The sequence below is a fragment of the Camarhynchus parvulus genome, chromosome 14 (genome assembly GCF_901933205.1).
Source record: "Camarhynchus parvulus chromosome 14, STF_HiC, whole genome shotgun sequence".
NCBI lineage: Eukaryota > Metazoa > Chordata > Aves > Passeriformes > Thraupidae > Camarhynchus > Camarhynchus parvulus.
Window position 1 is genome coordinate 10,879,714 of NC_044584.1, and position 26,763 is coordinate 10,906,476.

The window sequence follows — 26,763 nt, forward strand, 5'->3', positions numbered from 1 at the left end:
ACAGCTTCTGTGCTTACACAGATTCTAATATCAACATTTGCTCCTTACTTTTCATTGAATTTTCTTGAACAGGAGGCTCAGAAGCCCTTGGCTCACAGCACTGGCAAGGAGAAGGCTCCAGAGTTCCCAACATCTGCCTGGAGTGTGAGCTCATGCTCAGGAGAAGCAGAGGAACGTGCTGTGCTCTGCCCAGAAACAAACAACCAGTGCAAGCCAAAACAAACAGCTTAATGAGTATTAATTAACAGATGAGTATTAATGGAGGCTGCCCCAAACTGGGGTTAGAGATCCACTGACAATCAGCCAATGGACACACTGTGTAAATGCAATTGTTTTGAGAGAGTAAAACCTCTGAACACCAAATATTGTAGAGGGGGGAAGGCTCTAAGTACGAGCTTTGACAATTGCAGTCACACAATATTCTGATGCTTATCCACATTTGCAAAATCCAACATGTTCTTACTTTGCAAAGAGCCTTCCGATGCCATTTAACACATCTGCTTAAGTGTGTTTCCTTTTGAGTTCTTTTAAAGTACTTTTATAGGAATATAAGACTGTGCTACAGAACTGTGACATTTCTTAAATCCTCCAAGAAACAGATAAGAAACCCTTTTTGGCAATGCAGAAAGCTCATTCTTTCTACCTGGATTTACTGTTTTAACATTTCTGTTAGTAGAAATCCTCATTTTATCAGTGATCATCATCTATACCCCAAACAGAAATGTAACCATTTACAATTAACATTTTTCATATCAAATCATCTCAGCAGTTACACACATCCACAAATAAAATCACAGAAAGTGATGCACAGCACAAAGCACCAGTTCAACTGCAGCATTCTAGGAAAGGCTGGAGTCATCTGGTTCAGAGCATACAACACTAAACAGATACATTTATGATAGAAGGAATTTTTAATTCTTTATAGAGACAAAAGAGATAAAAGGGACAGAAAAGACACAATCTCCCATATCACAGCATATCCAGTGGCACACAAGAGAAGCAAATGGCTCCTGAATAAATGCAGATCAAGTATCTTAATCCTGAAGTATGAATCCATTTTTATTATATTACACATATGAAACACCTGAGATGAATCTCTAACCCTCTAAAAGACAACAGTGAACATCTACAAAATACTAGTGAGCTGTCATTACAGAAATCAGTAAAAAACAATTATATTTCACAAATCAACTGATACTGGCAAACATATTTTGAATCTTTCTAGACAGAAAATATATAAGAACAGAATTGCTCAAAAGATAGGCAGTGTCTGGTTATAAAAACACAACCAGGCTACATCAGCAACAGGGTATTACTTTCTTGCATGTCTCATCATTTCTGAATCATCAGCTTTAAACTTTTCTTTACTGCCAACACAAAAAGCAAAGAGTCAAAATAATTATTAGCAAAACTTCTCTATGTAAAAACATGAATTAAAAACTTTGTTTTCTGCACTAAGGTTATTTCTTGGACTTCCTATGCAAAACCAGCATAAAGAATTCTCTTCCTAACATCACAGCCATCTGTCCCATCTGTTAGGGATAATAAGCACCAGTAAAAAATTCTCAAACCAACAGACAAAAAAGGCAATTTAGACATACCAGCAACTAACTGAAGAAATTATTAATACAATGCAGTAAAGGAGAAACAAAAGTTGTGATCCTGTATCACTACTGATACATACACTTTTAAAATTTCTATTACCTATACTGAAAACTATCCTCTAACTTTGTAGAGTTCAGGGCTTGATTTTCTTCAAATCCTGCAAAATCTGAAAGTGGAGTCAGTGCAGAACTTATCTGCAACTTCTTGACTTATCAGCTGTTGTGACAACAACAAAGGAAAAAATCATCTTCCTTTCTGCTTGCAGCTGGAAGGTGTGAACACACTTTGAAAAGAAGCAGGTGAATAGTATGATTCCAAACCTCTTCATCATCTTTTCTTCATCTAAAATTTAATCCTACAAGTGAAGCACATGAATACTTTAAAAAATACAACTCAAAATATATTAAAGGGGCTCTAAGTCACCATTGACAAAACAGTAATGGAAAACCAATACAACTGAAACTGAAAGTAATAAAGTTTCCTTACTTACATGTTTAATGGGGCTACAGTGCTATGCCCTTTCTGGAGAATTTTAACAGGAATGCTTTCCTTACACTTCACCAGCAATACAGTTTTCCTTGCTGAGATACAGAGATAGTTGTGGAACATCAGCCTTATCTCTGCATGCCTGTAACAACTTCCTTGCTCCTCTAGGATGGTTTTACATCTGCTCCCTCTCCAAGCATCTCTTGTGAGGGATCAGCCCTTAAATGCTGAATTCTGCAGACTCAGACACACTCAGACACACTCACACCCACTCTTGCACACCAGGCTCCAGGTTCCACTCTCCCTGAACCAGGCATTCTTAGCCAGCAGGTCAGACTGGATTTTTTTCTATTCCCATTTGAATGACTGGGCAATGGTTTTGAACCAAAATACAAACTACAGCTATAGAAACAAGGATTTAAAAAAACCCAGTCTTGCTCTGTATCTGCCTTACCCAAGTCCTTGATGAATATCTTGGCAGGCCAACATTCCCTAGTGCAACTCTGCAGTTGTCTGTGTCCATTGTTTCCCCTCAAACAGCTCTGTGACAAATGCTTCTGTCTTATTTAACCCTGAGAAAGTACTTCCACCCAGCAATTTCTCTTTTCCTGTGGTTTTTACTTTGCCAATTTAAAGCAGCAGGTTGGCTCTGGGAGAGGTTCAGTTTGCCCAGCTGCCTCTCCCACCACTCTAGTGACAGTCCCATGTTTGCTGAGGATGTCTTTGGTATTAGTGGGGACACTTTCCAGTCAGTCTGGTTCATTTAATGGATAAATCACACAGCAATTGTTATTACACCTGGCTCTAACCCTCTAATGTGCTTAACTGATTGCTAGACCATGAGTAACTACAAATACACATCTGCCTTGCTCTTTTCACCCCCAACAGTTCTCTTTGAACTCTTCTTTGGTTATATGGGGTTTTACTGTGGACTATCTCAGCTAAGAACTAAAATCACTACAAATATTTCCAATTTTGAAAAAAGTCACTGCTAGAAATGAATAAATTTAATAAAATATTACCCTCCTACTGAAATACACAAACTATAAACTATACATAAACTATGATGTAAATGTGGTAACTGTTTACCTGAACACTTTTGGAAGCCAGAGTTGTCTTTTTGGTTTGTGTTCCATTTGTCAAGCAATAATCTGTTTGAAAGAAAAACAAACCCCAAAGAATTACAGCAGTTTTTCACAGAGGCATAGAACACCTTGGAATCCTTGCTTAGCCCTGTCCTTGGGTGACTTTTCAGGTATAATGCATTTTAAAGTTCTTTGGCAGAACTTTTGCCTACTATTCCCATTGAACTGGTGCTTTCTGGTTCTGGGTTGGCAGTTAGGAAGAAACATAAGGATCAATACAATTTAACTGTCCTTCACTCCTATTCTAGACAATTCTCCAGGTCTATTTTTTTATAAAACAGACATTGGGAGTCAGATATTCTTGTCTTTGTTCCACGAAATAATAAATACAAAGATTCTTGATAAATACTCACCTCCAAGACTTTGCCTGCTTTAAGAAACTCCTAGTTTTTGCTACTTCTTGAGTAAGGTTCTTTAGATCATCTCCTTCAAAGTAAGGGAAAACTGGATTCTGAAAACACAATTAAAATGTTTTAACTTGCACCTATTTATTGTTTTCTGTTTCCCCACCTGAATTAACTGATCCTAAGCTCTAAATTTCCCTACTTGCAGAGAAGCTCTTGGTCTTACAAGGGGAGAGCAGAGCCAGCCTAGATTGAACCTGACTCTGTTCAGTAACATTTTTCTGCTGTGGCAATGCCTGAGGTCTCATGCTGGAGAGTTAATGTGCTAAGCACTGTATAAGGATTTTACAGTTATGAAACACAAGATGGGAAGGATAAGAAAATGGTAAAAGCTGAAGTTAGCTTAAAAACCACATGCAGACACACAATATGTTTTTTACTTCTCTTTCAAAACCTATATTGCACTGTGTATTCCTTTCATGGGCTTGGGCACTTCACCAAGGCAGTTAGCAGAAAGGCAAAAACATGTACTAAGATGTCTCTTTTTAGTTTTGGTATGAAATAACTTAGAAGTTTTGTATTATTTTTTCCTCATTGTTTTTCTTTTTTAAATGAAGTTTCTCTACTGGTGAAGAACTAAGTTGCAAAAAACAAAACAAACTAATTTATTTAACATACATCTTCATCATCCAGCCCCTCTGTCAATATTCTGTGTGCTGCTAATTGTCCATCTTCACCTCCAGAGCTGCAGTGGAAGCGCCCTCCTGTTTGGGAAGCAAGCTTCTTCAGGAATTCAACAGCTCCTCTGTTAGCACAAAGTAGAAAGCTACTTATGAAAATTGTTTTCTTAAAGCAATAGCAAAAGAATTTCTAAGAGCTTCTCAAAAATATGACATCAAAACAAACAGATTGGAGGATATGATTATAAATTCCTGAATGAAATGCAGGCCATGTAGCAGAACCTGTGTCAGAGCAACCTTCCCCATAGCACAGACTTCTGACAATAAATAAAATAGTCATTTTAAGAGATTTTTGTTTTGTTCTTGCAAAGTATCATATACCTGTCTGCACAGCTAAAACAAATGGTGTGGATTTTAATATCTTGTTTCTTTATCAATCTTTCAATTTCTTTCAAAATCAGACTGCAGCTGGTGTCTGGTTTTCCATCAGTCAATAGATACAGTGCCTCTACACCTTGGAAACTGAGAGCCTTCTGAAAAGCAGAAAATAAGCTTAAATAATTGGTACATTTATACAAAATGTTATACTTCTGAAAAAAAACCACCATTCCAATAATTTAGGTAGTATATATTTGCCAATATATTTATATTTGATCATTAAGCAACTTAGTTTTGTCTTTTCATTTTGCTTGTTCAGGAAGGAGATCAAGGATATAAATTTGAAAATTTAAGTAGATCATCTGTAGCATAAGACAGCATATTTATAAGCAGGGCATTGCCAAAAATTGACTCATTGAAATAAGAAAGTTAACTGGTTTTGGACAACTACAGACAAAAGATTTTTACATTATATTTTATGGGAGTTAAAGTTGTTTAATATCTGAAAATCAGGCTCACTAGGACTTACATGATTATTACGAAAATTTGCTACAGTAATTGACTCAGTGGACATCTCTGTAATATACACATCTAGCAGCTCTACTGGACTTCATTCATGATGAATGCCATAACATTTATTTAGAGATTGTGCAAAGTTGTCTGGAAGAAGAATTGTTCATTAAAGGCAACTTTTCCTTTTTGATTCCATTTTAAAATCTCATAAAATTGCAAGTTCAGTTTTAAGTTATTATTACTAACTAGTTGATTTCTACACTGAGAATTTTTATAGAAGTTTCTTCACCTGTTACTGAAGTTCAAGAATTGTACTCAAAACCCATGAGATTCCAACACACACTGCTTATTAAAAACCCTGTTTGAGTCAGAGCAACATAGCACAGCCACAGTTGTACATAAACAGCACTTGGGGCAACTGGCTATTTCCCCTCTCCAGTATTCTTTGAACACAAATAATAAAAGAACTATTAATGTTTGACTTTTTTTTAAAACTTAGTATGAGCAATTAACTTGAGTATCTATGAGCCCTGGGGCCAGAAACAGTGACTTGATTTCTAAACTGTGCAGTGAGTTGCATATAAAGATGTTGTACGCTTTGACATCATCATTTCCCTAGGATGTCAGCAGTCAGGTGGAAATGTTTTTGCCCCACAGACAGGCTGTGTTCCCCAAGCTGTGGCACACCAACCTGTAAAGCTGCAAGGATGCAGGAGCCCCCATGAGCATGGCATGTGGAAGCCCACTGCACAGCATCATGGCAGCTTTCATCAGTTGCCTCTACAAGATATTCTTTCCAACTCTCTGTATTTTCTGCAAATCTCAGCAGGTTAAACCTGAGGAGAAAGATGACCCACAACATTTAACCCTAACCAATACAATGAGTCACTTTGCATAAGACAGTTTTGAAATAAGTAAATACATTTAACTAAAAAAAACCCAAACACAAACCCAACAGTAAAAAACCACCAAACCCAACCACACTCCCGATCAAAGAGGGGGATTGGATTAAAATCTTCAGCCTTGGAAAAGTCAAAAAGCAAATTTTACTTTGCATGAACAGAAAACCTATGGGAATGCCGAGCCTAAAAGGGTAAACAGCATCAGCCTACAGCAGAGGCTCAGATCTTGGAGTGTTTACAACTTAAAACTGTAAAAGCAACAGAAAAAGCAGTTCTTGTCACATGCACAATGTACTCTAACACACAATAATTACATGAATTATGTTTCAGTGCTGTATCACTGTAATTATTAAGCAATCTGATTACATAATAATGAGTGCAGATTTCAGTCTTTATCAGTAATTTACCATACCTGACTTCATTTTTTCTCAGCTGTTCCCAGATAAGGGAGGTAAGTTCTTTTGTGACAGGTTGCAGATATGGGCCCATGGAACCAGATGTATCAATCAAAACACAGACATTTGCTTCTAAAATGGTACCAAACCATCTTCGGCTTCCTGGGCCAGAACATTAAAACTAATTAAGAGTTATTACATAGGCTTGTTTTATTGAGCATAATGTAAATCTTCAGTCTTTAGGGGTAATTCTGGGCACATTTCTACATAATTAAGTCTAATCTATGTGGCAATTATGTAGTTAAAAGGTTAACAATAGAAAAGTGTTTGGCCATTTCAAAACTAGCACTATCAAGCATTAATTACCAGCTAATTATAAACAGCATTAAATAATTTGTCTTTTACAATCGAACAAAAAATTAAACTATTTCCCAAGAAAGATCTTTAAGAGCAACAGAGATCAAAATAGTCTTCACCAATAATGATGCTGAATTTCTAAGCAGGGCACATTCTAAGCAAAACATGCAGAAAAGCTTGTATATGTTACTGTATATATTCTGTTGATAGAAAGCTTCTACTCTGTATTCACAAACACAAAGAGCAAATCCTAATTATTTGTCAGCAAGCAAGATGTTTATCAGCTGCACAGATGCTGAATTTTCTTGTGTTCACAAAAATAAGTTTTAACTTTCAATGAAATGCAAGACAGAGAACCTTTATTCACATTGGAGGCTCAGAGTTACATTCAGATCCATTCTACCAGAAACAGCAGACAAGAAGGGGTTGTACATATTTGTGCTTTCCAGAAAACCAGAGGCACACCAATACCTGAGAGAAGCCACTGCACTCTCTGGATGTAGCGCTGCAGCACCTTCTCCAGCTGCTCTCTGTAGGTTTCCAGCTCTCTAGGCTGAAAGTGCAGATGTTTCACAACCCCCTGGAAAAATTCAGTTTGTACAAGAGCATCTTACTTCAGGAAATCTGAGCTGAGCTGCTATATATGCAATGTTGGCACTGGACATCAGGGAGATGTTTGTCTTTTTAGCTATGAAATATGCTAAGAAAAATTCTGTGACTCTGTTGCTTGCACTTAATTTTCTATGCTTCTCTCCAGTCGTTACACAAACTGAAACAATCAAGATCCAACATTTTCCCAGTTTTAACTCACACATGGTTTTGAAAAGTTTTACTTAAATTTTAAAAATTATTTTTCATACTGTATGAATGGAGGAGACGCTACACATTCTAAAGAACATGCAGTTTGGACTTCTAACACGCTAAATGGTTTTTTGCAGTGAATAAAGACCTTCTCTAGCTTGCTAGTGAAAGTATGATTTAGAAAGATCAGGGAGGAGTGGAGAGAAAAGTCAGGAACATCAATCAACATTCACTAAACAAACACAAAGCCTTTCAATAATGTAGGTACCTGACATCTGCAAAAAAACCTACATTGATTTCTGCACTGGGGAAGATAGAACAGTATTTTGCTGATACTTTCTTGTGCAGAGACTCCACAGCTGTCTTCTGGTGGGTACAGCCTGGACCAAACATCAGTCTGGGCAATTCCAGGTTAAGCTTTTTAATACTGTACTTGGTCAGCCACTTGTAAGACAAACAAATAGAGCAATTGATTGTTGGCAAATATCAAAACAGCTTAAGTAATAACACATTGTACAGAATCACAGTTAACATTTACATTAATTCAGATGGATAGTTCCAAAATGGCAATTTTAGTAAGGAGAAAAATACCTCTTTGCTTGAACAGATTTCCTCTTCCTCTGGCAATTTGACAGAGCAAACAGATTTTTTTACACACCCTGCCTTGGGATACCTCTGATATATTGTACCTATTTAAGAAATGAACAAAGTACCTAAAAAATCACTTATTTTAAAAAATTGTCACCTTCAAAAAATTCCAAACCAAATCAACTGAACCAGCACCGTTCACAGTGCTTTTCCTTGGAGCACCTTCAACCAAAAGATCCCAGGGGACTTTACAAAAGAAAAAACCCCAAAAACCAGGCAAAAAGTGTCACCCACCTGCATCTAAAGTAAAAATCCTTACCACTGTTTGGTAAGTGAAACTCTCTCCCACTCACTGTTCAAAGCACCCTGGTTATCAGTGACTTACCATCCTGCCAGTTTTATAATAGAAGTGCTGATAAGAAAAGGGCTTCACCCATCCCATCCTGATAACACATACCCACATTTCTTCCTTCTTCAGTGTAAAATGCAGACACAGAAAGCTCTGGCTGCTTCCTGGGTTTGTGCTTTCCTTTATTCTCAGTCTGAGGCCATTCTTTTACTGTTTGTGCTACAAGTAAATAATAGATAAAAAACCCCATTAATTTAACTCAGCTGGAAAAAACTCTTACATGAGCAGAACCCAACCCTGTTCTTCTCTTCATATATTCCTATTACTACAACTACAAATGCTTCATTTTCTTTGATACTGCTTAAGAAAAATTATATTACAGCACTACTTCAGCAGCTTTCATAGAAATGAAACTTTTACAAACAAGAAATTACCATCAGGAAGAACATCACAGGAGTTAGTTTGAAAAAAATTAGAGGTTTGAACAAACAAAATATTTGTTGGAGAAACCAGTTAACTTTGTACAGAGCACCTAAGATGCAAATATGAATCTAAATTTCTAAACACTGCTACATATCAACATCAGATGAGATTTGAAGACTCAAATTTAATGCAAAGAAAAATAAACTGCAAATGTTAGTGATGACACAAAGAAAAAAGTCAGGAAAATGAAAAAAAAAAAAAAGAAATGGGGGAGACATGAACTGGCCTTTAAGGGCCCAGCAGTAACTGGAATCAGTTTAAGAGCTTTCATACACCAGGAGCAGTTGGAAGAGTTAGCACTTCAGGCAACCTGACACTGGTGTTGTACTTTCCTTCATTACTAGGTCATAAATAAATCAAGTGGAACAGCATATTAATTAAAATGAGATCTAACTGATTTAGTGGCAGTGTATACATTGAACTAATAAAATAATAAATGTCTGAACTGCTGAGCCTTATGGCATTTCCTGATAAAGGTCAGGTATTCAATCCTAGGACCTGGAAATCATTGCACAGCTGTGCAGGGTTCCTTCCTTACACAGTATTGAAGCAAATGAGGTAAATTACAGCTAAAACTCACCCCAAAGGAATTCCAAAACAAGCACAATGGTTCCTATAAATTTGATTAAAGATTACAATTCCAGGTGTTTCTAAAATCTTAATTTAAATCTCTAACTTAAATACTGTCTTTTAAGCAAAAACCAAAAGAAACTGAAGACAAAAAGCCCCTAATCCATTCAGACCTGGTGGAATTCCTGCTTTGGCACTAGGAGGACGCCACGCCAGCGCTCTTACAGGCGTATTTCTCTCTGCACCGTGGTTGTCTTTAACATCCTTAAGCACCTTTAATAACAAAAGAAAAAAAAAGTAAAAAGTGCTTCAGATGGATCATAACTGCATTATTCTAACCTGGAAATATGCTTCTTTATTATTGAATTCCTGCTTTACTCTGGCTTTGATAAATCCACAGAGTGCCATGACAACACATTAATTTGCAATTTCTGGCTGGGTTAAGTAACTCTAATGTCTTTGTTTTAATTTTCTTGCCAATACCATCTGCTACCATAACCTGAAGACTAACACCTACATGGAGAGGAGTTTGGACCTTTTTTGCCACCTCAAGGAGCAGTCTAGTATGGTAATGGCCTTGCTTTATAGAATACAGTATTTAGTATCTTCCTCAGCATTTTATTGACTATTAAAATCTAGTGCTGACACCAGTAATTTCTCCTTTGGGTTTGGCTTATCCCTCTAGGGGTTGAGCAGCCTGCTAAACAGCACAAGCACTTGTTTAACCCTACTGTAGGGTAAGACTTGCTGTGACACTGAGCCTTCAAGCAACTGACATCTAATTTAACATACAGCTCTACTAGAAATATCACCAAACATCTGTGGACAACCCCATATCCGTTTTCTACAAGTTTAATCCCTGCAAAACCATGCTCTCTTGTCATCTCTGAGTAACTAGTTTCTCCTGCATTTGTGAAGAGGTGTTGAGAATATGTCACTTTTGATAAAACAGCCTGGAAGACCTACAAAGCCTTTGCAACATTCCCACACCTACATTCCCACACCTACAATGCCATTCCCATTGCAAAGATGAGAACTGAAAGTTCCAGCAGACACTGGCCCTTTATGCATATTACAGTTGTGCACACCTACTCAAAACAGACAGTCAAAATTAATAAACACTAGCAAAATCCCAGGGGATTCAGTAGTGCAGCTCCATGGAAATAAGCACAGCAGGCAGGAAACAAATCCTGAATCCTGTTTGTGTTTTATGCTGGCTCTCTGTGAGGTCAAAGACATGCTACTGAGCTGCAGCTGTCTCATCTGTAAATGAGCAGAACATCATAATATTCAGTACCCTCTAGAAGGACTTGCAAAATAGATGTAATTTGGTAAAGCACATTTCTGCTTTGCCTTTGTTTCCATTAAACATTATTTTTTAAGGTCAGAGGAAGGATTATTTAGACACCTTTGGACACTACAGTGTGGTTCCATTACAATTAATTACTTAGAATGATGTACTTTTTGGTATATGGACCATTTTGAATGCAAACAAATTCAAAGTACTATCTCAGTGCTGCTGTTATTTTTTCAAATTCTCAGCTGAGCACTTCTCTCACGAAGAGGAACATCCAATAGCTGGGTAGGATCTTTAATTAACACACAGCATATTAAAAATGGGACCACTTCAAACCATTCCAGCCAGACTCACAGCTGTGGGTTTAGGAGATGGCACCTTCTGTGCTTTTTTTTTCTCATTCCTCATAAGCACATTTGAGTCTCCTTCTGCTGTGAGGGGTTTCACAGACTGATTTCCTGAGCGTTGCTTTAAGGACTCCACCAGGAATGCACACTGAAATGGAAATCCACATTGGCTAGTAATTCAGATACATGGAATTTAAGGAAATGACATTTCAAAGACAGGTATTTTGTAGTTACTACTATAATAATAAATAAAATTCCCATCTGACAATGCTTAACACCTCTAACTGAGCAGAAACCCCTTTGTGCTGTGCTTGCTCAAGCACACTGAATGGAAACCCCTCCTAACTCTGGGCAAACAGATTAAACCAAAAGGCAGCAGTGTACATAAACCAAAGCTGGAACAAAGTGGAAGATGGTGAACCAAGTATATGCAACTGTTACATGATAACAAAGTCATTTTAGGTGTCATCGAATAGCTACCAGCTCTTCTTTTAAAAAAATCCAACTTCTGTGACTCAGACTTGCATCCAACAGGGTTCTCAGCCCTCTGGACAAGGTTCTTAGTGCAGATCTCTTTCTACTCACACTTTTATAAGAAGCAGGCACCACAAGGCCAGGCTGGCTATGCTGCTGCAGTTATTCTGTTGGATATCTTTGGAAAAAAATCATGTGCTTGGAATATGGTGAGATACAGTCTAGTTCTACACCCTCAGTACACCTGGGAAAACAACTGGCTTAGAATTGACAAAGCCATTGTGCTAATGACAAGCCCTCCCTATACTGGGACTTACAAGAATGTAGTGTTATTTATTTGCATATAACATTTATAACTTTATTATAATGAAGAACTAATTTATTTGAAAAGAATTCATCACAGGATTGGCAACAAAAAGGAGAATCACTTGAAGTGTAAACTTGTATTTGGTATGGAATCATGGCTACTCCAACAGCAGTCCCTGCAGTGCTACTGTGCAACTGCTTTCTAGTCCATAGTTTATGGTCACTATTCTCACACTCTAGAACATTCCTGCTCATCATAAAAGGGTTTTGTCCAATCTCTTGAATTATCAGCTGAAAAAACACTGTTGAATTTTTTTAGGAAGAAACAAGTAATTTAAAGAGTTCTATGTAATTCATACCTTTTGGGAGTAGTTCTTTGCTTTTTCCATTTCAGATATAATACTGGTAATATCATCACTTTCAAAAATACCTGATAATCAAATGGATGCTAATTAGCATGGGTTTCTTAAAGTGTACAAAGTAAGTATTTTTTAAAATGTACAACACTTTGCACCAGATGCTAAATACCAATGCAGAGAATCAAAAAACCTTTGTTTCCTGCAAGCCTGATCATCTGGACTTATCATATTAATAACTATATTTTAAAGCATCTTTAAAAAGCCTAACAGAAAATGGTGAATTCAAATAGAAACAAACAAACAAATTCCTTCATTAAGGCTGCATTATAATATTCTGCAAAGTGGCTGAAGGTCTCAATAAAACTATAACCCGTGTTTATATCTCAGTGCTTTCAGCATATCTTAAAAAAGTAAACTACTTGATTTGGGAGTAAAAAAACATTAATTAATATTATTTCATTAATGAAAAAGAAGTATGTGCTGACTTTCCTTTGCTCATACCTGCTTCTCCAAACCAGTGAAACCTCCCACTGGCTGCCTGCACAATTTCTTTAAAAGCACTGGCAGTTTCCCTGGGGGTGGCATAGCAGGCTGGAATAATCCCACTGGAGTCAGTGCCCTCTGTTACACTGAACAGACAGACATGGAGCTGTAAATCCAAACCACTGCAAGCCTCAGCCACATAAGCACTGATTGTGTGCTGCAAGACAGAGAGAAAGAAACATCAGGGGTGAGCCTCTACCTCAGACAAGCTTCCATCTACTCCACTGGTTCCTGACTGATGTCCAAGTGCTCTCAGCTGGAGCAGCTCAGAACAGGAACATGCCCTGAGTAGTGCAATGCCTCCTCAGTCCATGCAGACACACAATTGTCACTATTGCTGCTTACAGGGACAACAGCTCTACTGCAGGCAAGGGGTGAGCTGGGGTGCGTTTGGGAACCAAAGACAGAGATTGTGGACATCAATGTAGCTGTGCACTGAAGCAAAGTAGGGATGAAACTGCCCATTTGTCCCTCATTTTCTTGTCAACCATATGGGCTTTAATGATTTCTTAGGTCTGCCCAGAATTTCCAGAGGTTTGGTAACAAAAGCAGGAGCCACCTCACTGCCCACACATAGAAAGTCAAGGCTGTGCACACAGCTTAATGGCCATGGAGCACATTCACAACAAACATGGATCCAGGCAAGGGATTAGTGGGGTAAAAACAGCAGCTGTCTCTACACAGTGTGCTATGGAGCTCCACTGGAAAATTATTTTTGAATAATTTTGTATTATTTGGATTGTATTGTATTTTTCAATAATTCTGTACATGAATTGTATAGAAATGGTAAATTACAAAAAATCAGCTTGCTCCAACTCAGAAATCTGAAGCAAAATGATGCCCAGAGCTGGAATGGGAAAGGAAACCTAAAAGAATTATTGAATTTTCTATAAATATTTAATAATTGCTTCCTCCAACACATGACTAACAATTAGCTAAATAATATAACTAACATTGACTAACATGACTAACACTGACTAACTAACAGAAATGGAAGTTTGGGATCTTGACAGTTGTGTTGCCTTAGGTATGTAAAGGGGGAATATTCTGCCAATGAACTGTGATTGGCTATAAGGGAAAAAGGCATGGGGAAAAAAGAGAAAAATAAAGTTGATATTAGTTTTGATAGGAACTTAGAGAAAAGTTGCCTGTGATGACACTCACTGTTTCCTGATCAGGTATTCCAGTAGTCAGCAGGTAGAGACCCTGTGATTTGTGTTTATCTTTGTCTTTGAAATCAACTTCCACAGCTCTTCTAAGTGCATTCATGAAATTTCTACTGCCCTTGCACTCCAAGCTCAACACCCACCTAAACCAAGATGTTTACAGTTCAAAGAATGAAGACAAAAGCTCTTGTTTCTGCTCAAAGCAATGAAGAGAACAAAGTGTCTTAAATAACACTGCACTGGAGTCTAAAATTTTTGAAAATGACAGAGAGCAAAACCAGATTGTATAACAAATTGTTTGTTCTGGTTTCTGTATTGCCAGCATGGCAAACTAATTTTTAAAGTAAGATACAAAGCATAAAGAGGAAAGAATTCTCTCCTAATTTTACGTGGAAAAATATTAATGTAGTAGAACTTACAGAAACATAAGTGAAACCAGAGGTATAATGAGAACAGAGAAGATGTGACTCCACAAACAGAAACCTGGGATTTTTTTCCAAAGCATGTGGGAAAACCCCCATTGTTTAGCTCTCACATCCCAACTGAACTTGAAGCAGTTTTCAATTCTTCATGTAACCTCTTCATTCCTTATACAGACACTTCTGTATCTGTGTACATATGTATTATATATACATATGAAACATAAAGTCACCCCAAGCTTATTAACTTTTACAATGCTATTTTCACAAGAAACCACTATGAACAATCACTGTAGAACATGGCAGCCTATTCTTGTAACATGATAAACTTATACAATTTTTTAGTTGTTTGAAACTTTTCTCTGTGAAATTCACATACACAGGATAATTACTTGATCCTACCTCCAAGCCTTTTCTAAGTTTTCTGGTTGGGAAGGACACAGTTCCTGCTGCCAAGGCACAATGTCACTCCCAAATCTTTCATAGAAAGATAACAGCAATTAATTTTCAGATTATGGTTTGGAACAAGCAAAAAGATAAAATAAATTCACTGACGAAGAAAAATCTCATTTAGGGTATTACAGATATAAAACTACCTGATGTCAACTATTTTCTACTTCAAACCATTTAATTATCCACATTTATCCACCACCCCGGGTTTATTTGATTTTCTTTCCTGAATAGGATCCTACAGGAGCTGGGAAAAGCTCAGAGGAAGGGCTGTGAAAGAGGAACTCCAACCCTCAGCTGCTGCCTGTACCTCTCTTGTGGGATAAGGGCTCTGTTCTCACACCATGTTAGGAACTCCATGAGCTGCTGGCTCTTGCTTTTACCTGCCAGACACCTGCCCAGCAGTTGTGCCACATGTTTCTGCCTGCCAGTGCTGAGTACAGAATTTTACCACTATAATATATTAAACAGTATTGGAGTTACTGTAAAATTTAAAGGGTGCTCTCAGTTATGGAACCTGAGACATCAAAATCCTCTTCTGGTGTGTTTCTGACAGGTGAATTAATACTGTCATGAGCAATATAGCAGGATGAGTATTTGTTACAGGTATGATGAAATCAGTTCCAGCGACCCTCACCCAAAAAAGTGATTTTTAATTACTAATCTGGTCTCCATACATCTGATTCATGCACTCACCCAATAAGGACCAATCAGTGCTAGTCTTGCAAATACTTCACTAAAAAACATTAAATACTAAAATATGCCTATTAGTAACTACAGTCTCTCAGCATACTTCTTTCATTGCAATGCATTACAGTTATTTTAAAAGACTCCTAAATAGTTACTTACGCTATAATATTGAAGCAATCCTTATTTGACATTTGTTCCTCCAGTAAAAGTCGCAAACAATGCTGGATATGAGAGATGTAGGTAGAGTTTGTCACTGATATATCAACAAGTACAACTACCCTATAGGAAAAAAATGCTATTCATTAAAAGGAAGAAAAAAGTCTTACTTAATTATGTTTTCTTATCTTTAGTGCACTCTAACTTGTCAGGGAAAGTATCTTCTACCTATGTATCAAGATGTATAAAGACTGAATCTATTTTTTAAAAAATTCTGCAAAACATCAGGTGATATTTAAAAAATGAAAATAGGAACAGTAATGGCAACTTCTGTCTTTCCTAAACTATGGAATAGTCAGAGTACTGGCTACTTGTAGTGCCATTAATGGCTCCTGAACCCCAAACAGCTCTTCCCCTTCTCTGTGCTTGAGTATCTAAAACCCTCCTGCAATGTGTGAATGTTTGCCACATGGAGAGTTCTTGGATACTTCACCCTCCTTTCCCAGCCAGCACTCCAGGAAGATATGGAATATTACTCCAAAGACAAATGGTGAAGGTTTCTCTCAGCTCATCAGTGCCAGAGTGGTTGCTCAGCTATGGACTGACTGATGCTATTGAGCACATTCCTGTTTAGAGGAAAGGGTTAATGATGAGCTGCTCAGCATGGCCAGTTTTGAGGCTTGCTTGCAGAGACAGTGCAGGATGGTCACAGTTAATGGACAAGGGATAATTTGGGAGCAGTAGTTTTGGAAAGACCCACAGGTGGGATGGACACTCAGTGGGATGTGAGTTTCCAGCACAACAGAGTGGCCAGATGGGCTAATTCAATCCTTAACCAATGAGCAAGAAAATCTCTAGTAACAGGGGCCTCAGCTACCTTCCTTTTGTCTGAAACTCCATATTCAAGGCTTGTAAACAGGAAAAAGAGCAAATGTGCAATTGAGGTTGGGTAAGGCCTCAGACAAGATGTAAATAAACACCCTCCTCAAACACATTAAGACTTCAAACCTCACAAAAAAACTTCCCAAAATCAAATACAATACCTTCTTTCACAAACACTTCCCCATATTCTTCTGCTAGCAACAGACAGCCAGTCAATTCGTTTCTCATAGATTCTTACCATTTTAGCAAGGACTTTCTATGCATAAATAAAGAAAATTTATGTTAAAAATAGAAAGTTCAAGTCTTTTATTGCCAAATGCTTAGGACAAATAACATAACAGCATGGTAATGAAAAAAAAATTCATTTAGATTGCAACATTTCATTCTTAGTACAGATAAGAGAACACAGTCCATGAAAAAAACGTACAGTGATAAAAAAGCAACAAAGAATTAAAGGTCTCCACTTCACTTTTCCTCTTGCCACCATATTCCAAAACAGTGTTCAGGCATATCATTAAAAAAACAGAAGAGCTTTAAAAATACAGTTTTTGCAAGCTTACCCTTTCTTTAATAGCCTTTTTAGGCAGTGTTCATAGCAAAACACATAATTTAACATAAACACAATATTCTCACACACGTGTAATTCTTTAACAGTATCAATTTGATATTAAGGTAATTTGTCCAACCTTCATATACCATGACCTTTCCAAGTCTATGTAGGTATTATCTGAGGGCATATCAAGCTAGAAAAGGGCACTGAACTCACAAACAGAACTATAATTTAGCATGCACAAAACACAAGCATCTCCCAGCGAGCAAGAAGCCACAGAAGCTGCTTTTCATTTCAACCACTTCACACCCTCCTTTTGGTCTGGCTGTAGAGTTCCACAGACTTCACATCACTCCCACTTTAATGGATTATTTGCCCTGCCTGGAAACATTCCCATAGCCCTTTGTCAGGACTGCCAGTGAAGTGGCAAAGAAAGAAGACTGACAGACCACTATATAGCAAACCCTGGCTGCTAACATCCCCAGACAGCTTCTCTTTCATTAAACTTGCCCCACTCTCTGATGGTGTGCATTCTGATCTAGGAGGAAATCCTCAGCAATCTCCTCTGCCTGTAAGAATCCCAGTGGCTGCAGACTTACATGGACAGCTGTCTGCACAGGAATCCCTGCAGCACTTAGCTAACAAGACAGTTAATGAGGAATAATTAGATGGTAGCCTAGCCCTGACAAGGCCACATCACGTTAGACAACTCACCTGATAGTTGTACAATACTGGCAGGTCAACATGGATATTTTTTACAGTTCCATCACACCACTCAAACTGCATCATCACTTTCTAGAAGGGTAAGTAGAGTTAAGTGTTTACAGAACCCAACATATGATAGACTGACATGGAATTTCTTCCTGGGTCATTCTTAAGAATGACATTAAGTATTTGAATCTATGACTCAAATGTCAGTCTGTAAAATTTCAGCTAACATATAAAGCACTGATTTAAATTAGAAAGATGTAACAATAGAAAGAAAGAAACCCCACAAACCCAGGGAAAAAAGTTCCTCCTCACTTGCCTCATGCAGAGTTGATGATACTGTTTTTTTAAGAATAGGTACAAAATCTTCCACAGGAGAGAAAGCATTGGGAGCCAGAACTTGATAAAGGTCTAACTTTTTAGCTATAGGAAGAAAAAAAAATACATTAAATAAACCACGTAGTCTGTCTTTAATTCATGTTTCATACCTGTTAAGCTTTTCTTTCTGTGCTACCTTTCAATCCATACGTCTTTAACCAGTCTGCTGAGGTTTTGGCCAGGATGCCTGGTGTTTGAATAACTAATGGTGCTTTGTGCTTTGGAGGCTTTGGGAAGAAGCTAGAAGGTGCTGTACTTGCAAATGCTGTGGAAACCTAAAACAGATTTCAAGAAAGGCTTTTGCAAGTTTTAACAAAATTTATTTTTACCCTCAATTCAAAATATCCAGCATGCAATCCTGGTGAACATAATTACAATTGAAGTTGGGATTCCAACAAGCAAAACTCTTTGTAAGTAGCTATCAGTGGTCCTCCTAAAAATGGGCTTTTACTGGGGATATAGAATCATCTAAGCCATTCCAGAGTGACTTCTGCTCCATAGGTAGTCTACACAGTCCTTAGTAACTATGAGGTTAGAAGAGAGAAAAAAAAAATAATATGTACAGCATGGGAAGGATGAGGGGAAATATACTTAGAAATTTTATTCACAAAAAAATTCCTCCCAGTCTTGTATAGCAGTGCTACTAAGACAAGCCCTTATAAGTTTGCAATGGATTTAAATGTTCAGCTAAATCACACAGGAGTAAGTATCTTTTCAGCAATTTAAAGGACAGTTGGAACTTCATTTATATGATTGTGCATAGAGTTAGGCTGGTGGTCCTGAGATTCCCATTACAGGGATCACAGGACAATGTTCTATTAATGCATTTTGGAGAATGTTAGCAAAATGTCTCCTTTACTGATTTTGTTCTTAATTTGCTCTTAACAATGAATTTTCAATAGAGAATACTCAAAGTTCACAAATCAAAATACCTGATCAATCATACATTTTTTTTCATATTGTGGACACTTAAAATTTCTAACCCTAATTATTCAAAGTACCTCTGGAAATAAGAAGTTACATACATCTGCTCTTTTACTATCAAGCAAGCCACCAACTCTTCTTTGAAAACTCTGTTTGATGCTTTTGAGTAGGTCCTTAGCCTTCTGGGATTCCTGAAGTAGCAGATGAAAATCACTGCTATCAAAATTCTGCAATTACAAAAACAATTGGGGAGAAATAAGTCAACTACTGTTCAAACACCAACTGAAAGCAGCCTTCTTACTTTACTGTGCAAACATCAATACAAGACTGCCTGGCATGGCAGAATTGAGTGTGAATGTATCTAATACTCTGCATATAAATTAGTAATAATTCATAAACAAGATATTACTTTATTGCTTTGAATCACTCTACAGTAAGCCACTGCTTACTACTGACTTAGTAAGCCTAAGTCAGTAAACAATAACTGCAAAATTTATTGCACTTTTAAGAAATGTTTTCAGTTGCAGAAAGAATTAACCACAGGTTTATTGAGCATATCCTCAGCATTTCTATGACAGAGACTTTCAGAATTCTTCCTATCCGTTTCTACTCAGTGGTAATTATTTTACCTTCTCAAAGTGAAGAATCATCAGCAAGAGAGAAAAATGCTTTGCCTCTCTCCCTTGTCACCTACCTCTCCCTGGGAAGAGTAGCAATGATAACGGCCTCTTACAGCTTCTGCAAGGTTCTTTAGAACTGCCTACATATAAAAACAGGAAGAGAAGAGAAGAGAAACAGTTACTTTGACTTGATAATCTCTTTTGATAATGTGGGTTGTTGGTATTCAGTTCTCACTAGAGACATAAAAAGAATATTTGAGATACATGTAGTGAGAAAGCCAAAATAATTATGTTTCCATCACTTGCTTACCAGTCTTATTATAATATGGCTGAAAAACTGAGTGAAGCAAGTTACAAGATGATGCTCCAAAAAAATTTTTTCATGCGTGCAAATATGGTCGGAAAAGAAAAGAACACTAATTCAAAAACTCTAATGATTAGGTTAGCTCACAAGTTTATGAGAGAAGGCATTCCAACTAATAGGAAAAAAAATGCACTTCAGGAAGTTAAGTATTGACACAATTACTTACAAGGGAAGCAGGGTTGCTGCAATCATATGTAACAGTGTGAATCTGCACTTTTCTCCCCAGTGTGCACTGCTGTGCATAATCACATAATATTTCCAAAGACTGGTCAGGGCTGATTAAAAAGGAAAGAAAAAGATATTGACAATGGAAGTAATCAAATGGGAAAAAAAAAAGCCATACTGAAGAAAAAACCTGGGAAAGAAATAATAAATCATGGGAATTATTTAGGTATTTAGCATTATCATGCTTTTGGAGGGATTTTCTCTCCCTCTTTCAACCATTACTGAGATGTCACTACTGGAGCTTGGTTCTGTCCGGAAAATATGGATGACAACAAATCCACTAGGATTCTATTTCCATTCATAACAGCTTGTGAATGAAATGTTCTGAAGTATTCCCTGCTAGTCCTGAAAGCTAAAGATCAGGAGTTGTGGCTTTGGTCACTGTGAAGAAAACCTTTCAGCTCTGGTATGTAAGGATGTCCTGTTTCCAAAGGCACCAAAGAAAGAGAAACTTTGCTTTATGTTTAGAACTTAGTGTCCCACACAGATGTCATTTTCTGAGCTCTGATGACTAGTAAAAACTTTTCTTTGCAGGTACACTTCTGCCAGGGACAGAAAGTAAGGAATTTTTCACATAGTATTAACTTCTGGTTTCTGTTCAGAGCAGATCTAAGCAAAATTTGGAACCTTGCAATCAACACTGTGTGTTCAATAAGTTTGCTGAAATTTAAGTTTAATTACTCTAAGTATCAATCTTGCCAAGCTTACACTATCCCTTTTTGCATATTTAAAATAAAATACAATTAGTAAACTAGGAGTAAGATAACACTCCTAGAATCCTTATTGTAGTCTTTTCCTTGTAATTCCAACTCCAATATTGCAATTGTCAAATTACGACAGTAGAACTGCCTTTGAATGCCTAATGCTATTTTATAGCAAAATCTGTCTTATTCTCTAATCTTCCCAGAGGTGTGGACTCTTTCAGTGAGATCTTTAATGACACTTAATTGGTGTAAAACTAGAGCTAGCAGGCTCTCAGTAAATTACTGTGCTAAGTGATCTGCATAGGAAACACATAGCTTCATAACAGAAATGAAAAGATTCATAAATAGTAAAAAAGGGAAGAAATAAAGGAATTCAAAGGTATAAACTAAAAATACGTAATACACAGATCTTGAATTTTCTATTTATTTTTGTATCTAGTTCAGTTTCTTGTACCAATCCCGCATCCAGGTTAAATCTGGTTGTTAAGACAGAAAATGAACTTACCAGCTTCCTACAATAAGAACCAAGGAATTCAGTTCTCTCATGGGAAGGACATGCCTGAAGGCTTTCAGCAAATTGCAGCCTCGACCAGGCTCCAGCTCTTGTACCCACTGTCTTGCTTCGTGTAGCCTGGGAGAGGGAACAAAAAAAAGAATATTTAGGGGCTAAATAAGAGAGATCACAAAGGTTACTACAAACCACAGGAGCAGCTAAGATAGTTTATGTGTGAAAACCATCTTGAAACCAATGATCACGTGTCAAATTCATTGCTTTTCTCCCCTCTTAAAATCACTGCAGGCACAAGATGAGAAACATTATTACCTACATGAGATTGCTCAAATTAAATGGAGACCTTGTCTGAAACAACTTGATTTTTCAGAGAAATTAACTTACTTACACATGAACATTGATGGTTTTTGGACTCTCCCACAGTGGTGAAATTTCTGTACTGAATGAGAGGCAGTACAATTCCTTCTTATAACAAAGCTGCTCATCTATTAAGCACTAATAAATAAAAAATTATGAATGCATTACTATCCATGCTGCTTCTGGCAGGGTTATTATGTAAAAGACTAAAAATAGTAATTTCCTAAAAATAGTTACAGCAATATTTTCAGCTACCACTAAAGAGCTTCCAAGAAAAACTCATAGAAATTCAAATATTTGGTAGGGATAGAGACAAAAATGCAAACTTAAGTCATTCCAAATAATTTGTTAATGGGGCACAAGGCAGGGATATTTGTTGTACTGGTACCAGTTTGCCTCTTCAGCTGATGACCACATGAAACAGCAGTGATCTAGAATGCACACAGTCACACACCAGGCAATTTCTAAAAAATGGTTACCTCATAATCATGGATAGGGCTAAACAATAGTTCACATATTCAAGCTAAGTAAACCAGACTGGAAACTGAGTTTTCTTGAAGAAGTTTTATTTGAAACACACAAATGAAAAATACAAATAATATAAATTGATGGTAATTAATTCCTGAATGTGGGAAATTGAATTGTACCAAGCGTCAAATATAGACATTATCTCCTCCTTCCTTACTGCAAAAGTTTCCTAAAAACAAAGAGCACAGTAAAGGACAAGTTTCTTCTGAGAAGACAGAAGATTATTAATTCACCAAGGTTCTGACAAAAATTGTGAAGTGGGCCTTACTGTGACAAATGATAACTTAAAGGAAACTATATTTACTATAAACATGCCCATGTACAACTTGGGTCTATCTCTTACAGCTGCTTTTGTTAAGCAAGTTAATTCCACAGAGAATGTCGATAGAATTGAGAAACTTTAACAATAACACTTTCCTTAATAATATTTTGAAGTATACTGGATGTGTTTTGATTTGGATTTGTTTTGGACATTAACAAATACCACACTTTCAAAGACATTTGGAGCATGTTTTTCTACAACAGAAAATTTCTATTCTATTGTATATTAGGATTTTAAGCAGATTGTTTTCTATTTGGTTCCTGGCTTCTAGTTCCACAAAAGCTTGATTAGTATGTTAAAACAGGCAAAATTTGCTTTACTATTACTTACCAAAAGGTTCTTCTGAAAATCCAACAGTCTAGGTCCATAACTCAAATGAGACACATCAACCAAAAGTCCGACTTTAGTTCCTTTTATAACACCGAACACCTTAGAAAAGTCACTGTAAATATCAGCTTATCTACAGTTTAATAATTTTACTGTTTATTCTGTACAACACCACTTTTAGATCAAGCATTAGGTATTTATTTTAATTTTAAACCTTTTAGCATAAAGATGACAAAGTCAAGTAGGAAAAGAAGAAGAAAAAAAGAGAGTCCTACTGGCTCCCAGTTAATCCTTACCAGTGAATCATGTTACCTTCTTCCCAAGAAAACTTATTCATTACTTGAAAGGATAAATAAAAAATAACTTTGTCCCCTTCAGGCTAAATCAAGCAACTTTGTGGAAACCAGATTTTGGAATGCTGCATCTTTCCCTATTCCCTTCAGGAGGGAGTTACATCTGAGCATCAGCACTGCCAGGCACAGTGTGATGGAGCAGCTGTGCAACAGTGGGCAAAATGAACTACAAGAAGCTCCACTCCAGGCAGAAGTTAATCTCAGCATTGTCGGCTCCCATTTAAACTGTGCTGAGAGGACCTGATGACTAAGACTGCAAAGACAAAGGAAAAGACTAAATCTAGAAAGCAGAAAACTGCATACCAATGAAAGGTCAGGAAAAATAATCCACTGTCAACATCACTGCATATGATGTGGAATTTGTAGTAAATAAGGAAAATACAAAGGCTTTCTGGAAGCCACTTTTCACCAGTATTCAAGAGTTAATTTAGTCTTTAATGCCATATAGAGTTTTATTCTAAAAATATACTGCAAAGCTCAAGTTACCTTTCTGCTGTCCTGCAACAGCCACTGAATTCGGTGCTGATAGAGTTCAATCACTCTGACAAAAGGCAGAGCACACATTTAGCTACAGCATTCTCTCACACCGGGTGTCAATGTAACAATCAACCACCTGTCTTTATCACGGCCCTTTCTCACAGATGCAAAATCTGTGAGAGACAGGTGTTTTAAAGTATATTAAATATGCCCTTATACAACTGGTGGTTGCAGGGCTCATCACTTAAATACTTCTTTCCCTAAAGCAGAACAACTTCCAGCAGTTTAATATTAAAAATAGTTATAACCTGAGGTAAAACAAATGCTTCCTTGTCCTCTAAAATTGTTTTACTTGAACCAATGGATTTTTAATTCCATGCACATAGTGGCTACAAGTTGGCAAACAGAAAGTTTAAGCCAACATTTTAAAGGGGCAAATCCATTTTGCTTTTTCAAAACAGAAAAGCTGCTTCTGTTTTATAAAAGCCTGACACAGTGAGGTATGCTGAAATGGCAGCATTCTTATAAATTGTGAAGATTATTCTACAGCAACCTATAAATCACATTATTTAAGTTTCTTGATTTTATAGATTTAAAATTCACTTAGAATACTTTCAACTTCCATGTCACAACTGCATCCATGGCTTGAAGCTAATCCAAGTTTCACTGAGTATAACCCCCAACTACACAGTGTTACAAATGGAAACCCAACCAGGCACTGGCTGCCTTTCTAAAATGAGCAAACTGCTTCACATCAACACCTGGCTGATAAACATCTTCCTTAAAAAAACCCCATCCTCATCTGCAGTGACATACAATTACCCCTTACTCTCAATCTCAGCAGAAAGGATTTAATGTTGAGATACTCTGAGGTACCCAGAGACAACAAATTAAGATTGTAGGTAGTGTCTACAGTAAAGAAGATCCAGAATTAGTTACACATGAAAACAGTAAAGAAGATGGATACTTACTCAGAAAGTCTGGATTCAAAATCAGTAACAGCCTCCTCTGTAAACTCCATCACTTCACCATCATTTCCTGAATTCCTGGAGCACTATGCATGGTTAACATCAGAGATGCACACAAGTTAAGACTCACTAGAGAAAAGGCAGTGTATTTACAAAATAATATTGCCTTCATTTACCAGATACTCTAATGTTAATTGCAAAGGTTCCAAACTGTAGTTTCTTATCCATTCTTCTGTGGTTTGCACCTTTTGAGACTGTGTTTTCTTCGTTTGTTCTCTCTACAGATCAAGTGAGAAAAAATTACATGCAGTATGAAAAATTAAATGTGCTGTTTAAATGTGACAAAAATCTAAGTCCTAAGGAGAGTTGCTGCTAGGCAATGCATGTCCAAGAACACAATTTTAGGTACTGGAATACTCTTTTGAATGTGGGGTACAAAGGAAAAGAAGCTTTCACAACACCCCCAGACTGTGAGCTAAAGGAAGGGAAAAGAGAGCTTAGTTTAGAGCAGACAGGAATGAAGACAAAAACAGGAGAGCTCAGTAAAAGAATTATAATAAATATCCCAGTGATTTATCAGAGAGGAATAAAAATAAGCATCTCCTAAGCATGACACAGAGTTTGAACTTGGCTTCTGCCTTTTGGAGGAAAAATGCAGTATCAACAGCTGATCTCATTTATTGTTTTGCCCAATTTGTTGTCAGATTAATCTCTGCAGAGAAACTACATGCAGTTTCTTGACATGAGTGATCACACCATCAAACTGTCTGTGTATATATGCAAATGTATGTAAGGAAGCATATTAGTTGTCTATCAGTTTATTTATTCCCCACTGTGAATTAATAATGGGTATGCATTACTGTACCAGCTGCTCCATTTTGTAGGAAAACTTGCCTACCAGCACATCTTGTGTCTTGCTGCTGGGTGTTCCCAGCAATCCATTATCTGGTCCTAGAGGAGGCACAGCAAAATCTTGCCCTGGTAGATGATCACCCTGTAGATGGAATTTTGCCAACCTATGAGACAATAATTTTATGAGAGCAATTCATTAGCCATAATATTCCTGTATTGTCATAAAGTCATTTCAAATTTTTTCTGTAGGAACTGTTCTATACTTTAACAGTTGTTTATGCATTAAGTTAATATGTGATGCTTTGAAGGGATACAGTATATACTTTACATGAATTATAATTTATTTTCTATCTACATATGAAGTCTCAACTAGATTTTGTAATGGTTTCCTCACCCAATTTTTTCCAAATATTGATCATTGTCCAAAACCCACGCCATTTTCCTGATGTGTGTATCCATTATATGAATAGACTTAGCCTTGTTAAAAATAAAAAGAAAGCATTAGAGCAAAAAAGTTAAAATCCTCAGGAAAAAACACTATTAGAAATGTATTAATATTGTCAGCAACTTAAATGACAATTTACATTGTATGTGGGACAACAGAAAACTAAAAATTAAAGAGAAGTTACAATTATCCATTTATAGAAAACACATTTAGCAACTATTCTGCAGAGCTGCTTGTTAATGGATTTTATGCAGTTAATTATATGCGTGCACAGCTGCTGGGAGACCGGCTACAGAGCTCAACCAGAAAAAGAGATTAACCACAGCAAAGCCCAGCGCGGCGGCGGGAGCTGAGCCAGCCGGGCTGGCAGCAGGTGGGCGAGCTGCCCTCGGCTTTGGGCGCGGTACGAGTCAAGCAAAAACCATAACAAAACCCAAAACAAAACCAGTTTTCCCTTGGCTGGGC

At 37.1% G+C, this 26,763-nt stretch overlaps 1 protein-coding gene across 1 annotated transcript; it reads right to left on the reverse strand.

The window, feature by feature from the left end:
* Positions 1-1,044: 1,044 nt before the first annotated feature.
* Positions 1,045-26,370, reverse strand: VWA3A (von Willebrand factor A domain containing 3A). The gene is made up of 34 exons (XM_030958531.1): positions 26,248-26,370; positions 25,900-26,017; positions 25,178-25,279; positions 25,005-25,087; positions 24,043-24,097; positions 23,207-23,305; positions 22,058-22,164; positions 21,664-21,789; positions 20,396-20,504; positions 19,940-20,005; positions 19,347-19,472; positions 18,458-18,596; positions 18,263-18,366; positions 17,950-18,030; positions 16,847-16,941; positions 15,807-15,926; positions 14,910-14,984; positions 14,087-14,231; positions 12,881-13,079; positions 12,380-12,450; positions 11,248-11,388; positions 9,770-9,869; positions 8,652-8,762; positions 8,198-8,295; positions 7,898-8,050; positions 7,277-7,385; positions 6,466-6,610; positions 5,843-5,987; positions 4,642-4,793; positions 4,259-4,385; positions 3,590-3,687; positions 3,189-3,242; positions 2,244-2,253; positions 1,045-1,888 (listed from the first exon to the last, which is right to left on the reverse strand). The coding sequence occupies exons 1-34, from the start codon at positions 26,310-26,312 to the stop codon at positions 1,796-1,798; spliced, it is 3,621 nt and encodes a 1,206-aa protein (XP_030814391.1). The 5' UTR covers positions 26,313-26,370; the 3' UTR covers positions 1,045-1,795.
* Between the last annotated feature and the right edge of the window lie 393 nt (positions 26,371-26,763).